The following is an 18,007-nucleotide window of genomic DNA, read 5'->3' on the forward strand; positions in this document are numbered from 1 at the left end:
TAAAATCGTACTTTGTGTATCATGTGTAAAATAAATACATTTAATGGTAAATACGTGGATTTTGTGTATTATTGGCTTTAATTATATCATACTGATTTGATATTTGATTAGGGGGGAAGTCGTCGACGATGACGCCGGGTGGAGGAAGGCGTTGCTCGTTGCTCTCGCTGGGAACTGACTAGAGGAACGGAAAATGGCGGATCTCGAAGACGTTACCCTGGACGGGAGACCGCTCCAGTCCCTTCGAGTAGCAGATTTAAAAGCTGCTCTTGAGGAGAGAGGACTCTCGAAAAGCGGGCATAAGAATGCTCTCATTAAAAGGCTCAAGGGGGTAAGTTGTGCTGCGATATACCGCGCCACGGTTGCTGCGAGCTAACGTTAACGATGAGACGGGCTGATGCTCTCTCGAGGGCCGACAACTGAGTATCGTTACTGCCGTGCAGCGTAGTAGAGTTGTCGAGGCTAACGACCAATAATCGCCGGAAACGTGTGTATTTGCACTGCACTGTGATTGAGCAGTGTTTTCGTTGTGTAGAAACGTACCGACCGTAGCAAGACCGTGAGTTCAATAAACTTACTGGCTAATCTCAAAGTGTGAGTCGGGTGATGTTGTCCTGTTAGCTCGTTAGCTCCCCATGCTAACGCAGTGACTTGAGCGGTGGCCTGGCTTGTTTCTGTGTTAACGGTGTCTGTCCCAAGCGCTGCTGGTGTTCAGCCGTGAGGTTAACGTTACACCGGTTATTTAGTAGCTCGACAACTTTTATCAGCTGGCTCCGTATGTCTATTTTACGTTGATGCGATGTGTTTTAATGGGCACATTTTACTGTATTCCGCCAAATTTAGGAATACTTTCGCCCCCAAATGTTTTCCTGGCCCATATGCTGCATGTACGAGCCAGTTTGTTTACATTGCGACAAGTATTTAACTTAATCTACCTCGCCTGCAAAGTTCGGCCATTCTTTGCCCTTTTTTTAAAAACTGGGTAGTCTAGTTAATTGCCATTTGTCCGCCGAATTGCGCCATGAAAGCAGCAAGTGGTGTTGACATTTGCATTTCCATGTTAAGTGTTTATTACCCCAGTGTAGCTTTGTAACTCGCCTGTGAAACCAGGACACTGTGGTATTTAGTTATAACGTTTAACACAACTTTCATAATCCCTCTTAAAATATGGACGTTTTTATAGCACAATTGTACCCACTTTAGGCCTGCGGGGCACCAACAGCAAGCCACTGACCTCAAATGGTCACATATTCATTATTATGTATCACGTGTTATTTGCAGTACTGCTTATCAGTACCCAATGTACACTGTACCATTATTAAGCATTACACTTAGTGTATTATTGTGTATGTCCTTGTGTGTGCATGCAGGGGAAAAAACTTACAAGCAGCCGAGTAGGAGGGATGCTGCATGGCTGAGTTTCAGAACTGATATAGATCAATAGATTGAGATAGATAGATTAACATCAAATTTAAAATTAAAGTTAGATCCAACAGGTTTTGCTTGCGGCGTTGCCCACAATATTCTCAGTCTGGTCTGCCTTTCACCACAGCCTGGAAGTTGATTGAACCTTGGGATTCTTGCAATGTTACTGTGAGCTATATCAAAGGCAAACTTTTTCATGCCTAAAAATATTAAGAAGGAGAGGAAGTGATGCTGAACAGTGTTAGTCCTATTAATAGTTACAAATACCTGCCTGTTACATGGAATAAATGAATGAAGTCTCTTGTCTTAATAACAGGCTCTCATGCTGGAGAATCTGCAGAGGACCTCCACTGCTCACATTGGATTGCAGCCAAACTCACAGGTAAGTGTCTCAAAGATGCTTTAATTTCAACAACTGAAGCCTCTTCACATATAATGACCTCTTAAGCATAAATGACAAATATGCATTAGCACAATCTTCATCAATGCACAAGTGTCCTTGAAGGCTTGTATCCTATATTTAATGGTCTCTCTGTATTTAGATTGGTGAGGAAATGAGCCAGAACAGCTTTATCAAGCAGTATCTAGCTAAACAACAGGAGCTCCTGAGGCAGCGTCTGGAGAGAGAGGCTCGCGAAGCATATGAAACAAATGGTAAGTGTTGTTAAAATTCCTTTGAAGTTCCATTAAAACTACTGTACACATTTTGGGTCATTATACAATACAATTGTGTAATTCTGTTTATTTGTCTTTTGTAAACAGAGCAAGAGGACCACACAGAAGTTAATAACAGTACGTCATGCCCCCCTCAAGCCCAGGTCAGACATCAATATCTTTTCTTATCTATTGCAATAGGCCAAGTTCTCTGATCATTTTTTCTGGAGATTCTCTTTGCTCCAAAAGATGTTGCACATTTGAAAAGATCTTGCTGGTAAGAATTGTGCCAGATCATTTACTTGAAAGAAAATGTGCATAGTGCTATGGTAAAATAAGTCTCACCTCCCCTTCTATCCTTATCAGGATGTCACACCAGCATTGGCTGAGCAGCCCAAGCCACCTGGCCCCTCTAGTGGAGAGGGACTGTTTGGTGCCGTGAATGAGGGAGAGGCTAACAGGAACCCGGAAGCTGATGTGTCCGGTCCTCCTGCTTCTGGCTCTGTGGCCATGCGCGTTCCTGCTGGTGAGCAGCGACCAGCGAGGGGTTCTGCATCCAATGATGTTGCCGCTGATAGCGACGATGAGGATAGCGAGGATGGAGAGGAGGATGGTGAAGATGATGATTGGGACAGTGGAGCTCGGAGGAGAAGCCTCAGAGAGCCAGCCAGAGTGCCCACAACCAGAGAGAGGTCTGGAGCATCCTGTCAACCCCAGCAGCAACACATGCCTTCCCTTTTGTCCCCTCAACTCCGCCAGCCAACACCTCCTCCCTCCCCACCTCCAGAGTTATCCTTCCCCTTGCCTGACACCCCTAAACAGAGCCCCCCTAGTCCAGATGTAGCCCCACCTAGGCGCTCACCTAGTACCTCCAGCTCTGGTTCCTCCAGCAGCGGCAGCCGCAGTAGCAGCCCAGAGCCACAGAGGAGTGGACATGCTGAGCGCAAACCCGGCCCACTGACCCTTCTGGCACGTAAGATGGCATCAGAAGGTGCTTTCTCGGGAGCAGGTTGGCACGGTGGCGATGGGGAAGGCGATAGGCAAGATAGCAGTTCTCCTTCGGCTACATCATTTCCTGGCAGAAGGCCTCCAGAGGGACTGGTATCTGCCATCACTCACACAGCCAACAGTGCAGGCCATGTGCCATTTCCCATGATGCCAGGCACCAACCAGGGTGTCACAGGAGCACATTTGGCCCATATTCAAGTACCTGTGAGTGTGCTCAAGGCCACTGCAACAGAAGACAGGGACAGAAAGAGGGATTCTGAGATAGAAAGAGAAAAGGCCCTTGAGCTGGAAAGGCAAGAGAAGCAGAGAAAATTTGAGGAAGAGCGGGAAAGAGCTCTTGAACTAGAGAGAGAGGAAAGAGAGAGAGCTCTGGAGAAGGAGAGAATTGAACGACAGCAGGCCTTAGAGAGAGAAGAACGAGAAAAGGCTTTGCAGCGTGAGAGGGAACTTGCTCTAGAACGAGAGAGGCAGGAGAGGGAACTAGCTTTGGCTAAAGAGAGGGAAGAGCGAGAGCAAGCCTTAGCGCAAGAGAGGGCCCTGGAGCTTGAGAGGCAAAAGGAGCTCGAAAGACAGAGGGCCCAGGAGCAAGAACGTCTGCAGAGAGAAAAAGAGAGGGAGAAGCGAGAGAGAGAAGAAAGGGAGAGAGCAATGGAGCTAGAAAGAGCAAAGGTTTTGGAGCAGGAAAGGAAGGAGAGAGAAAGAGCTCTTGAGCAAGAACGGTTAGAGAGGGAAAGAGTTCTGGAGGCTGAGAGAAAGGAGAGGGAGAGGATTGAGAGAGAAAGAGCTTTGGAGCAGGAAAGGTTGGAAAGGGAAAGGTTAGAGAGAGAGAAAGCCTTGGAGCAAGAAAGAATAGAGAGAGAGAAAGCCCTGGAGCAAGAGAGACTAGAAAGGGAGAGAGCCCTGGAGCAAGAGAGAGAGAAAGCCTTAGAAAGAGAGAGAATAGAAAGAGAAAAGGCTCTAGAGCAAGAAAGGCTGGAGAGGGAGAGAGCCCTAGAACAAGAGAGATTGGAGCTTGAGAGGAAGGAAAAGGAGCGAGAAAGGCTGGAGAGGGAGAGAGCCCTAGAACAAGAGAGGTTGGAGCTTGAGAGGAAGGAAAAGGAGAGAATTGAGAGAGAGAAAGCATTGGAGCAAGAGAGGATAGCGAGGGAAAAAGCCTTAGAACGAGAGAGGGAGGAAAAAGAGAGGCTGGAGAGAGAGGCTGCTCTGGAACAGGAGAGGATGGAGAAGGAAAGAGCTGAGAAGGAGAGGAAAGAGAGGCTGGAAAGGGAGAAAGCTCTAGAGCAGGAGAAACTTGAACGGGAGAGAGCCTTGGAGAAGGAGAAGGCTTTGGAGCAAGAGAGGGAGAAGGCTCTCGAATGCGAAAGGTTAGAGAAGGAGAAAGCCATGCAGAAAGAAAAAGAGGAGCAGGAGAGGGCCCTGGAAAAGGAGAAAGAGAGGGCTAGGATGGCTGAAAAGGAGAGGGAGAGTCATCTCCCTCCATCCAAACGTGGCCGTGAGATTGGTCTCACCCCTCTGCCCACTCCTCCCCCCCTCTCCACAGGACCAGGTAGAAAGTCATCGACAGATGCAGGAGAGCAGGAAGATGCCCATGCTCCAATGTCCCGGAGTGAAGCAGCAGAATCCGGTGCATCCATGTCACCAACACCTCTGTTGCCTCAGTCCTCATTCAAGAAGTTCCGGTTCTTAAGGGACCCCCCTGTTCAGCCCCAAGCTTCATCAACTTCCATGGTTATTAAGCGACCCCGTCATTTCTCTGATACCCCCCAGCCTCGGGCCAGTGTCGGGGAACGACAGCTGGAAGGACACCAGACCTCCACTGAACGGGAAGGTCCACAGATGCAGACGAAACAGGAGGTTGTTGCTGGGCTGCCAGGATCTGTGGGGACACAGCCTGAGAGGGAGACCACTGGTAGTACCACACTGGTCCAGAGTCCCAGCAAGGAAGGGGCCGCAAGCCTTGTATCGGAGGACAAAGAAAAAGCAGATTCAGTGAAGATGGAACAGCCTGCCAAAGACTCCACCATAAAAGTAAAAGGCGTGGATGAAAGCAAAGGTCCTTCAGGCCCAGTGGATGCTCCACAACAGAGGGGAAGAGATGCAAGGAAGGAAGAAAAACAAGCAAGACAAAGATCATCATCTAATGATTCCTCTTCCTCAGACTCTGACTCTGGGTCCTCATCATCTCAGTCCTCGGGCTCATCCACATCTTCTCAAGAGAAAACCTTCTCCACTTCAAGAGTTAGAAGGGTAAGTGGTCTGAAAGGAACCTCTATGTCTCTGGCATACAGTCCATGGGGCCAGTCCATAAAACAAGAAGAGCCTCTTTGAAGGCCTTACAGTGTTAGAGCAACAAATCTTCACTTGTGACAAGTCCCTGTCTCTGAAGGTTTAAGTAACATGCCAGTCAGATATGCATAATAGTGCCTTCATTATCAATATTTGTTGACATCCACTCTGCTTGTTTCATTTACTGGGACAAACCTACGTTACAATATACATACAAAGAGGCAGGTTGGCTCTTGCCTTTCACATAATCTATAGTTTTCAGGTATGTTTAACACTCAGCAGAGCATTCAGCTCTGATTGGGCAGGGTTTTTTGTGACAGTGTCTCTATGATGAAAGGAGACAGACTGATCATTGTTTACTAATCTCTGACAGTTCAGTACATTTTAAGCTAGTTTCTATGTTTCTGAAGGGAGGATTTTCAATAATTTTCGTTTGGAATATAATATTGAAGGAAAGTGTTTAATACATTGTAGCCCAAATGTGCTATAGTTTGCCACTTCTCCATACATTTACATAAGGTAAAACTAGTTTAGCACAAAATGGGCCTTTTTTGCCTCTCAATAAGTGGTTTCCTGCCTCCTGTATCCATATGTCTCAATGCACAATCAAGCTACTGTTGATATTAAACATTTCTTGGCTTTTACTGTGAATACCCCTCTGGAGGGTTGTTGTCATTGCTGGCAAAGATCTCTAACAAACACAAAGTTTGAGATTTTCTGCACAAAGCATGATAACAGAGTGGCTCAGAAAACAACAAAGACTGATGTCACAATAAGGAGGGTTTAGTAGTTCAGAGTTGGGTTAGTAACCAAACTACAGTGTCCGATAGAGCCAAGTGCTGTGGTTAGATGAAGAGGTAAACAAATATTTAATAGTTTTTATAGCTAAGCTCTCTTTTTAATGCGTGTATTTGTATGCAATACCAGTTATCCAACGCAAGAAGTGGTGCTTGTTACATGTATAACATAAGTCTGATGTGATGGCATATTTTCCCTCAACCAACATGCTCGATCCGGATCAAGTAAACTAAAATAGAAAGAAGGTTCATAAGTCATCATACAACGTTCTAATGCTCCGTTTGATGCCAGTTCTGTTGAAGCTGAAGAGAGATGCATGGAGAAGCACACTAAAACCCAGCATATCTATTTCATATGACCTTAGATGAATAAATGCGTCTACCAAGTGAAAGAACACGTGTCAGTGAATAGACCTTTCCAAATAAAAGACTGTAGATTACGTTACATAACGTTATCTAACAGGCTCAGGGTTAATTTAGTTAGGGTATTATTACAGTTCAGCTTACTTACTAACAGATTTACTAACTTTAGTCTGTTACTAACCTCAATCACATATGTAAGAAGCTTCGGTCCATCACAAAGCGAGCATAACTGTAATGTAACTTGCATCAAATAAATGATGTAATTAACTTACAAATGTAAACAAAATGTACCTTTTGAAACATATTAGCTAACTAACAACACACTAAAATACTGGTGCCTGCATCACAGTGGAGAGAGATGGAGTGCTCATTCAGTTGTGAGTTCACAAGCTACGCAATGACATAATTACCGTTCCTTCTTTTTAGTTCACATTGATCAGGAGTAGGAAAACATTTAGCTGAAAAGCAGTAGTTTTCTGTGGGTATTTTGAGTAAACTGTTAATATCAAGGTGGTATTGTCATATTTTCAGTGCATAATAATGTTGCTGTGTTGTTTGTCTCTTTTAGGAAGGGAAAAAAGATTCCTCCCCACAGCACAGGGCGACACTAGAGGCTCAGGCTGAGGGTTTAAAGGAAACTCCAAAAGCTCCCCCCTGCAAAAGAGAGATGTCTGTAAAGAAGAGTGACACAACTGCTGATGGAGACAGTCACACCAAGGTCAGTGGCGCATAAGTTATCACACCACCAGATTTCTTTTAACATCTGTGACAACATCTGTATCCACATGTTACCTTTAAAAAAAAATCAGAATTCTCAAAATAGATTTACCTAATTTATGCTACAGACAAATCTCATGGTGTCTTTTAGGGGTGTCACGATTTCGATTTTAAATCGAAATCGTTCGAAATTACATCTCAGTCTCGAACTTCAAACTCAAAGGTAGTATCGACGATGCAGCCACACCCCCCAAAAAAGTAAATAACATATAAGGAATGCATTAATAGTAATATTAAAAAAGATTTAAAATCGAAAATTAAATCGAATCGAGGTTTTGGAGAATCGTGACACCCCTAGTGTCTTTATAGGTGTCATTACTTTCCGTTTGGTGGTATTACCATAAGTACTTAAAAAACTTCGACATGGATTATATTCTTTTACATCTTATTTCATTTCCTGCCTTTTTAATTCACCAGAAACCTTTCATTGAAGCACCAACCAGGGAGGAGATACAAAGGAAGAGAAAGGACAGCAAGGGAGAGGAGGAAAAGGACAAACAAAGGTCTGCTTTTAAGTCTTGGTCTTATGAAGTGTATGTGTGTGTGTGTGGGGTGTTTACTCACACAGGTTAATGAATCTGTGTGCTATCAACTTTAAAGTCTACAGGCTGTGAACACTGTGTCTAGTGGTTGTATTGTCAGTATAGTCAACAGTGCATTCTTCAATTCAGCTGTTGCAGCAGCTAGTCATGACGCACAAGTACCACAAATGTTGAAAGCACGTGAAATGTCAAAACCCGCCCTGGAAAGGTCAACAAAAGGCAAGATGAAAATTTCACAAATAACACTCAAAAGACATGTTTCTGATAAACAATGACATTGTAGGACCTGGTTCTGCGTATGTGCATGTACACAGAGGAAGCAAATGGGAAGCAGCTATTCGGTTCATTGATGAGTTAATGTACAGTTATGGTTACTCTAAACATGACATATTGTGGCACTCTCTTGACATTCTTTTTGCACTAGCTGATAGAAACACATACTGATTGACATTTTCTTCAGATTTCATTTTTACATTTGTTTAAAACATTTTTTCATGTAAACATTACGTATGTATGAGAGGTTAGTGCAGCCTTACATGAAGCCTACAGTGAAAAAGTTGTTGGAATATTTTACCAATTCTAGAGTTGACATACACAGGAGCTGCTCCCCATTGAACAAATAGAGTCACCACACTACTCTGCAGAAATTATTGGTTGTGAGGATTCATACAGCGGGCTCTAAAGGCTCTAAAAGCTAGGCTCATAAAAATCCAGAAGAATCCATGTCTCTTTTAGGATGCAGGTGTAATATGGTCAAAACTGGAATCACCTGCAATATTGTTTTAAAACGTCTCTGGCTATTTCTACATTATTTCATAAATGATGAAATAAAAAAAACCTTGGCAGTTCAGTTTGGACTCAGTGGTATTTATCTTGTTCCCGTGAAATTGCTGGACAGTGTAAACATGTTAGGATCATTCTTTGGGCATTGTTGTATGTTGTCAGTGATGCTTTGGATCCTCTCAACCACTGAACACAGACTCCCACCCCTGGGAATCTGTTCGCTTGTGGAAGTGATAAAACGGTGTCAGAGGAGGTGCGGGCTATTGAATTTCCCATCAGGCGATTGATGAGACTGCCTTGAAGCCGGTGTGGTTGAGAAGATGCGGGTCCTTTTAATATGCGATCCCTTTTTTTTTTTTTTTTTTTTTTTCCTCATTCGTTGCAACATGGCTGTGCTCCGTCGATGGCTTTAGCTGGCGATGCCGGCCTGTGGTTCTCCATACAGCGGCTCAGCTAAACAACAGGCGAGGGTTTGTCCGTCGCGGGTTTTGGTTGACAGTCGGTACGGACATGAATGCGTTCAGATGAGGAGTAGTCTCTGGTGGGAGGAAGGTGGGAGGGAGGGGGGAGAAAGAGAGAGGTCTCGTTGCGACGCAGTCGTTTCAACAGCAGTCGCACCCTGTATGCTGCGTTTCAACCCAGAACAGTTTGTCTCTTCTGTGAAGTTGGCCGAGTTAATGTAAGTCGGGATGAGTGGACGTGTTCACGTGTGCGCGCATGAGGATGACATGAGACCGTGAGGCGCGCTCATTTGTCAGGTATTGTGTAGCTGTAGTTGAGCGTTTGGTGGTCTGGACGGACTCTGCACGTCTGAAGGAGGACTGCGGTGGCTCTGCATTTCTCACTCTCCTCCTGGGCTCAGTTCTTTGACCCCCATCGAAAAAAAATAAGAGCGTAGTATTGGTGAAATGACGAAGTGAAGGCGGTCAGTAGTCTTCAGGGCAGATATTATAGCGTCACCTGGCTGCTGTTGGTGTATCTCAGTGGAGTAATTTAAACTGCTGAGATTTTTTAATATGCTTTTAATGCTACCTCGTGGTTCTTTTTAAAAGGATTTTTAATATCTATGCTTAGGGCTCCATCATTTCTTATACACTTGTTAAATGTAGTAAGGAAAATAAAATAGTAATGCTTCTGCATGCTTAGCCCATTTAACTAATTGTTATGTGTGCATCATGTAATTGCTGATACATTACTAATGATTACATACTCTCGTTTTGCAAGGACTTTTTTTTTTAAAATTATTCATAAATCTGACATAACTTTTATTTTTAGGGGTATTGACATATTTAACATATGTTAAATTGCTTCTGTAAAATGATTAACTTATGCTGTTGTATTTCTCATGCCTTGATCACTTTTTGTTATTAGCTGATTTTAAAAATGACTTTAATATATAATATTTTCTTCTCTTACCTAATGGTCTCCTCATCTGTTCACTCTTTTCCTGCTGATATGTGTTTTTCACTCTAAGCAGTCAGGCGAAGGAGACTGCCATGTCAGAGCCAGAGAAGCTTCCAGAGACCAGCGAGGAGGTAAGGCACCTGAAGAACCATGAATCATCTTGGTCCTCAAAGCTGTTGGTAACTGAGGACTTAAATGGACGGATCCATTGAACCTTTATAGTTGAATCTCTGATTTTCACATAGTTTGTGTTAACCTGGATACATTACAGTATAGGTCATTTGATTATATGTCTATATTCTTTGTTGGAAATCCTTTCTTTACATTTAAAAAATACTTCCACTAGATGACCTTACGAGCCATTTTCACAAGTGGTAGAATGTATGTAGGAAATTACATTTCTTAGTTTGGCTGTTTTGTAAAACCTTTGTTGGCGCTGTCATAGGCAGAAACAGCAAGGGCATTTTCTCACTGTGGCTGATGTTTAAACCCCAAATGATTGCTTTGTTATAAAGGTGCTCATGCCTCTTCCATTGCCCCTTTTGGTACCTGCATACTACCTCTGCCACTACTACTACTTCTACTACTACTACTACTACTACTGCTACTGCTGCACCTGTTCCACTGTCCCCAAGAATCCAGAGTTGACCACAGATAAGCCCCCAAGGCTGCACTGCAGAGGGACATCCCTGGCAACAAAGGCTGCCTCATTTTCATGGATATGCCCTTCAAGAGCCATTGATTGGACCTGAAGATTTAAAGAAGGGGTTGGCCAGTCAATGTGGCCCACCTCTCTTAGTCTTTTATCCACTTATCTGGCCTTGTGCCCTTAAAATCAACATGGAGAATGGACAAGCAAAGATATGTGCTCACATCAAGTCAATGCTGCTGTGAAACCCTCTCAACAACTGAGTAGTTTTAAGATTGTTCCACTTTGTGACATTTTTAACCCACTCTCAAAGTAATGTGGGTTATCATGGACACGTCGTAATGTGGTTGGTGAACTGTAACATGCATGACAAAGGACAATTTGGATTTTGTTAATCTCTTGGAATGGGATTCAGATTTCTCCAGCAAATACCCTCATTGGATACTAAATGAGTTTGCAAAGAGGCCAAAGCTTTATCTGGACTTAATGGGCTTGATAGTTTTTTCTTATCTGAACTGAAGAAGGACTTCTACCCCTTCCACAACAGCCATCGCCAGATTTTTGCTACTTTGTGACTCTCACTATGAACTTACTGCACTCCAAACACAACTGAACATTAAAATAATTATCCTGGATTTGTGTGCACAGTGACTGTTGACAACATTCAGCATCTGGTCTCCAGCTCATTGGACTCATTGCTTCTATCTGTTGTTATAAGAGCCTGCCACATTTTTAAAAGGACTAATGCCAAAACACCTGAGGATGACTGCTTTGGCTTAAAGAATTTCAAAGCCCTTACCCCAATGAACTTTTGAACCCATCCTGCCAGCCAACCAGCTTTCAGATTTCCATCCAAACATCTCAGCCACCTTTGATTGGACCCTTGTTGCCTAGATACAGTACATGCAGTCGTGATTGGGCCATATCCAAACCAGTAAGGATCAGGTGTCAGTGGTACCAGGGAATAAGTAGATGTTTACTCAATGTTATATTTCATAGTTATTTTGAACATGCTTAGTTCCAGTCATACTCTCTCTGTAGTCTCTGCTGGGAGAAGCAGCATTTTTAAAAAATGTTAATCATATTTGTGGCTACTGCAGTTTAATCAAAATTGTTCTAAACATATGTTTTATAACTTTTTAATTATAGGTGACTTTCATTTATGTGAAACTAATTGGACTCCATGTCTATTCAGATACAATGAAAATAATAAAATGCTTGGATTTAAACTGCAGTATTTCCACCAGAACCATGTTTGTATGATAGAGACTGCAACTCTAGTTTACTCTTCAAAAGCAAGTTATGTTTAATAAACTATAGGCATTGATTACCAAATAATTATGAATGGTATGTACTTAAGTTACCAGTACAGTCCAAAAACACAGCTCGGTGCCATTCAGTAAACTTGACTTTGAAAAAGACTTTGCACAGCAGTTTCTATCATTCACTCTCTCTCAGTCCCTACTTGTCCCCCTTCCTGTTATTGTTCCACCTTTCCTCCAACCTGTCCTTGACCATTTGTCTCCACCCGTGGTGTCTGCCTCTCACCTCTCCCATGTATCTTGGGTTGTTTTTATCTTCTTGTGTTTCAGACACCAAAGGCCTTCTCAGCTCGTAAGATCTCTATTAGCAGTAAGTGCACCCTCCTGACTCTGCTTTACCAGCATTCACAACTGATCATTAGTGTTGATGATTAGTGCCTCTTCCAGCTCATTATATTAGCCTTTTCATTTTGTATAATGTATGTATAAATGGCATTATTAGTCTTACATTTGAAAAAAACCTTCAATAATGTGGATTTTAATCATCAAATATATATTTCATAAATATGTGGTTTATGTGTGCATGGATTTGTAATGTCATGTCCGCTTGTACTGTGTATGCCATGTGCCTGAGGACTCAATGAGTTGTTTTTTTCTCCTCTTACAGGCAGTAAATCGTCCCCAGGCACTGGCAGTGCAGAGGGCGAGCAGGAGTCTGGGGCCACGGCAGGTCGCAAGAGGAGGTGGGGCTCCAGCACAGCTGTCACTGCCAAGAAACCTTCCATCAGCATCACCACAGATTCACTCAAGGTATTTGCAGTGTAGAAAACTGAGGACGTAGTGGTTGCTAATAATACTGTTGTTGACGCATAGATGCACTCTTGTGCCTCTGTCTTTTATGTTAAATATAGCAGGCCCATTCAGCTTGTGTATGATCTGTGTACTTTGCCTTCAGTCTCTGATCCCTGACATTCGGCCGTGTCTCGGCCAGGAGGCAGTAGTGGACCTGCACCCGGAGGAAGCTGTCCTTTCTGGGGCTGAGGATGAAGAGAGGGAGCGCTCTGACCAGGACCTTCAAATCCGACGCACTGTCACACAGGTTGGTCTACAACTCTTAGCTGTTTTACATGAATGACAGGTTAGGAATTGTCTGTACTGTAAATTGTAACATGGTTACGTTAATCTCAAAATCAAGAATTGTTTGGGTTGATGGCTTCTTTCTATTGCAGGTGGTGCACTCAGAGAACCAGGAGAATGGACAGAAAGAGGCAAAGAGGAGCCGACATGAGGAAATGGAGGAGAATGACCTGCGAGGAGACAGAGAGAGGACAAGGGAGCATGAAGAGAAGATGGACGCCTCATTTCCTGGAGCCATGGAAACCCAGTCTCCATCACATACCAGCCATGATGTAGAAATCAACACTGGTAATGAATCCATCACAAGATGTTCTTTATCTAGCATTAAAACTGTCAAAATTAGTTCCTGAAATTCCATTTAGAAATAGTTTTAAATTTACACTAACTTTAACACTGGTCTTTTCTAATAACACAACAATAGATAATACATAATCTACATACTGTACTTTACATGGTGCATTTAAATATGATAAAATGTTATTATAAAGATGTGTCAGTGTAATGGAGATGCTATATTGACCATTCTTTTTTTTTTTTTTTTTTTGTATCTTAGTGACCCCCAGCGACACCCTCATTCGTCGCTCCATCAGCCAGCAGAAAACAGGAGTTTCCATCACAATCGATGACCCTGTTCGTACGGCTCGGCAGCCCTCGCCACCTCGTGGCAAAGTCTCCAGCATCGTTCACATCAGCAACCTGGTAAGAGAACATTATTCCACTTTATTATTAATATTTATTCATAAGGTGTGCACTGAATCAGTGCTGTATAATGCAGCACAGATGGAAAAAGCAACCAAACAAGTAGGACAGCTGATTGTAATGCTGGGTTATGTGAAGTTGTTGCCCCTGAGTGCAGGCATATACCCATAAGCTGACCCAGCCTCAGTTTGCTGTTTTTATCTCATCCAGAATTCAACAGAAAGGTTTCTGTACACTGAAGAAACTACATTACAAGAAGAAACAAGCACATTTGACCTATTTTAAAAGCTGAAAGTGTTATTTTTATCTTTTTGTTATTATCAAGAAATCCTCATTCACCTCATGAATGAAAGAGCAATACAGGTTGAATTGGTGGGCATATTCTGTCAATATGATGAACACTACGACTGTAGCTCATTCCTGCCAGCAGTATAAAGTACTTGCCCAAGCATACGCTGTGATGAAGAATGCAGTTGCAAGATTGATCCAGAAAAAGCACTGCCTATGTTCACTATAATGAAGGTGCAACAGTATGACTGTTCTTTATGTTTTTAATTGTTTCTGGAGTTCTGTGGCTCAGAGGTTACGCAGACAACACATGGTTGGGGAGTTTTCTGGACACTAGTTGCATGGATTGTCCCTGAAATGCACCTCACTAACAGTTCAGTTCTTAAACAGTTTTGATTTCCATGTTATAGACTGTATATATTTGAATATGTATTGAGTTTCTTGTATGTGTGCTTGGTATTTTTGCTCACAAGTGCTCTATATTTTGTGTAGGTGAGGCCATTCACTCTGGGGCAACTTAAGGAACTGCTCAGCAGAACTGGCACCCTGGTGGAGGAGGGCTTCTGGATCGACAAAATAAAGTCTCACTGCTTTGTCACTGTGAGTTACTACAAGCATGTGTAAACCAGACTGATTTTGACCTGTTGAAGGTTCTTCTGTGTCTCATGGAGCTATCCTCTTCTCTCTGTGTTCAGTACTGTAGCTCAGACGAGGCAATTGCTACACGGGCAGCTCTTCATGGAGTGAAATGGCCTCAGAGCAACCCAAAAGTCCTTAATGTAGACTTCTGCCAGCAGGATGAGGTAAGACTGAATTGTTATCAGTATGTCTTTTTTCTCTTACACCCACAATGCATAGCCATCTGTAGCCTGAGTATGTCTCTGCTTTTGTAGCTGGACTTCCACAAAGGCTTAGGTGCAGCCGGGCCTGGAGCAGAGGAACAAGGGCCTGGCCCCGGCCGTGGTCGAACAGCAGGCCTGCCCTCTCTCCTCCCAGAGCGAGACCAGTGGGCCGAACGTGAGCGTGAGATGGAGCGCAGAGAGAAGGCCCGAGCAGAGCGGGAGTGGGATCGCGATAAGGTCAAAGAGTTTGGAAAACCTGGAGAAGAGAAAGAGGGGGGTCCCCGGAGGTCGCGATCCAGAGAGAGACGACGTAAGGAGAGGGGAAAGAGCAAGGAGAAGAAGACTGAGAAGAAAGGTAAGAGATGCATGTTTTTTTTTTTGTCTACAGTGATAATAAATTGAATATCTTCGTTGGTTGGATATAACAAGTCAGTTGAAGATGGCACCTCTGGCATTTTTCTAACTTTTTAAAAACCAAATAATTAATTCAGATAAAAGTGGCTGAATAATTGATGATAAATAAAATAGTTAGTTATTGCTGAAGCCCTAATATTGTTATGTCTTTGGCAGAGAAAACAGCTGAGGATCCTCCCGCAAAGCTGCTCGATGATCTGTTCCGCAAAACTAAAGCAGCTCCTTGCATATACTGGCTTCCACTTACAGAGGAACAGGTGAGACACGAACCAGTTTATACTTGTGCTGCTGTTAATACATAACTCTTAGGTACATGGCCTAGATATCTAATTTAAGTCTTGCCCTGTGCATTCTCTTTATTTTAGTTTGTTCAGCGGGAAGCTGCCAGAGCTGAACGGATGAAGGAGCGTGAGAAACGGAGGAAGGAGCAAGACGAGGAGGAGGAGAAAAAAAGGGAAGAAGAGCGCAAGGAGAGGATGAAAGCCGGAGGCGGCACAGCAGGAGAGCGGAGTGAGGGTGAGAAGGACAAGGACAGAGACAGAGAGAGGGACAGAGACAGAGACCGAGGTAGAGACAGAGACAGGGAGAGGGAGAGGGAGAGGGAGAACGACAAACGCAGGGATGGCTACCGTAGGCCAGGGGGTAGCGGGGCAGGTGGGGGGCGGCGCTCACGCAGCCGCAGTGACCCGCGAGAAAGGCGGCGTTAATGGCCAATCAACTGATGGAACTGTCCTAGAGACCACCCTCTTCCATTTGCCTTTCACTACATGTACTTTGTTACAACTAAGACCCAACAGAGGACCAACTGATGTCGTCACCATCTCTCAAATTGTCACTTTTTTTAAAGCACATCTACACCTACACCCAGTCAAGCTTAAAGGGGACCATAATTTTTTGCAGTGTTGTTTCCCAGAGTGCTGTATGTCTTGCTCCTGTCAAGGTTTGATATTTTCTTTATATTTTTGCCTCTTTTTATTCTTTTTTTTCCTTTGGTTTTTGTCTTGACGGCATAGCAGTATGGCACGCTGGGTTATTTTAATAATTTCTCCCAATGCTCCCCATTTGCCCCAAAGTGTAGGTGCCAATTATGATTTGCAATCATTTGTTGTTGCCTCGGTGTTTAACAGCTCTGCAATTTGGATGAGGAATCCTTTTGTTGCTGCATGTAGTCCAAGGCTCTCCTTGCCAGTCCTGCCTAAAGAGAAAACTCAGCCCTCTGTGCAGAGGCTTGCAGAAATCTAAAAATATTGGAATAGGTGTGTTTGGCATTTTGTACAGACATATAAGATTACTCAAAATTAAGTCTTTAAATGAGGCAGCTCTGGCGTATTTTGGACAGGTGTGGAATAACTACTAAGGCAATGCAGTGTTCCTCTCTCCCTCGATTTAGTTAAGAGATGAGATGATTCTCTCGGGGGGAGAATCTGTCTGTCACACCTGACACAAGTTATGATTATGTCCTTATCATTGATTCTCTTCTTCCTCCCTCCTCTTCCTCCAATTCTCTTACCCTGTAGTGTCTATACAGGCCCAAGAGGGGAGGTTGCATTATGAGTTTTCTCACCAATGGTTTTAATATTGTTTTTTAATCATTATTTTATCATTTTAGTACCATGGTTTGTTTTGCGTTTTTTAATTTCTTCTTTGAGTACGCCTATCAGTGGTGAATGTACAAATAATAAAAATTGAAATTTGAAATAATTGTGACGTTTCTTTTCCAATCTCAGGGTTTGTAGTGTCATTTCTTGGTTGCTCCTGGGGATGATGGATCAGAAATGTAACTTCTTACTAGTTACTGGGAAAAGCTTGACTCAAGCGAAGTACACATTTTCCAAGTTAAATCTGCGGTTACACTTAGAGTCCACAAGGTGTCAGTCACACCACGTTGTGGCCCCGGTCAGTCAATTGACACAACGAGAATGACTTTATACAGTCCAGTTGAAACCAAGAACAATAAAGAAGAGAATGTTTAAAAGGATACACTGATCTGCCAGAAAGTTCTCTCTGTATTGGATTGGATTCAATGCCATGTCAAGGTGACGACCAATGGCATTTTCTTTTACATTTTTTCTGATCTTGTGGTTCCCTCCGAGTTGGGAGTGTTTACCCTCTGTACCCTTCCCTCTGTTTGCTGTAAATCATGTATTTGCCCTCTTCCCGCTTGTGCTCCCTTGTTCCATCTCTCCGGTCTTGACGTTCATCCTGCAGAGCTCAGCAGTGCTCCTATGTAATTACAGCCCTATGGTCGCTGAGCATAACATTTTTCTGCCCTGATGCAACTCTGTGTGTCTGGACTCTGTGAGGACCAGTGAATCCTTCACCCTGGCATCTCTCTGGCAGCCCAGGAACAGATTTCTATGAGTGCTGGAGAAAGATTCTGTCTTTCCATCTCTCATTACTGTTTATCTTATCATGCAGAAGATACTTTAGTGAGGATAAAAGCATGTATGTGAGTGTGTCAGATGAGTTAAGTTAAACATTAGGGCAAAGCGATGATGTGTTTGCTGAATGGAAAGTTAGAAGAGATTGTTTATCTTGAGTTTAAGGGCAGTTGAGTGTGTTCAAGTAAAAAGCAGGACTTTGGTAAAAAACAGAAGGCAACTTAATGACTGTCAGCAAGCCTACGACATTGAGCCAATGAGTTTTCTCAAACAAAATGTCATTCAGATGTACCACA

General features: G+C 43.2%; 1 protein-coding gene across 2 annotated transcripts; it reads left to right on the forward strand.

The window, feature by feature from the left end:
* The first annotated feature begins 157 nt into the window (after positions 1-157).
* Positions 158-17,031, forward strand: acin1a (apoptotic chromatin condensation inducer 1a). 2 transcript variants are annotated; one of them, XM_051403674.1, is made up of 18 exons: positions 158-331; positions 1,742-1,807; positions 1,968-2,079; positions 2,188-2,243; positions 2,446-5,334; positions 7,102-7,251; positions 7,728-7,813; positions 10,110-10,170; positions 12,281-12,320; positions 12,618-12,760; positions 12,906-13,049; positions 13,180-13,375; positions 13,641-13,786; positions 14,567-14,674; positions 14,770-14,877; positions 14,968-15,271; positions 15,487-15,587; positions 15,696-17,031. In XM_051403674.1, exons 1-18 carry the CDS (start codon positions 194-196, stop codon positions 16,035-16,037), a joined length of 5,190 nt encoding a protein of 1,729 aa, XP_051259634.1. In that variant the 5' UTR covers positions 158-193; the 3' UTR covers positions 16,038-17,031. The 2 variants fall into 2 exon arrangements, with proteins under 2 accessions (XP_051259634.1, XP_051260480.1); XM_051404520.1 differs by having other exon boundaries at positions 10,113-10,170.
* Positions 17,032-18,007: the final 976 nt, after the last annotated feature.

Source organism: Dicentrarchus labrax, unplaced genomic scaffold, assembly GCF_905237075.1.
Source record: "Dicentrarchus labrax unplaced genomic scaffold, dlabrax2021, whole genome shotgun sequence".
NCBI classification, from domain to species: Eukaryota; Metazoa; Chordata; class Actinopteri; family Moronidae; genus Dicentrarchus; species Dicentrarchus labrax.

What these genes read in the sequence shown, in the direction of transcription:
- acin1a (XM_051403674.1), top strand. Translation starts at nt 194, where the DNA reads ATGGCGGATCTCGAAGACGTTACCCTGGACGGGAGACCGCTCCAGTCC. An exon ending in GATTGCAGCCAAACTCACAG is followed by an intron (nt 1,808 to 1,967) that starts GTAAGTGTCTCA and finishes CTCTGTATTTAG; the next exon opens with ATTGGTGAGGAAATGAGCCA. An exon ending in ATGGAGACAGTCACACCAAG is followed by an intron (nt 7,252 to 7,727) that starts GTCAGTGGCGCA and finishes TTAATTCACCAG; the next exon opens with AAACCTTTCATTGAAGCACC.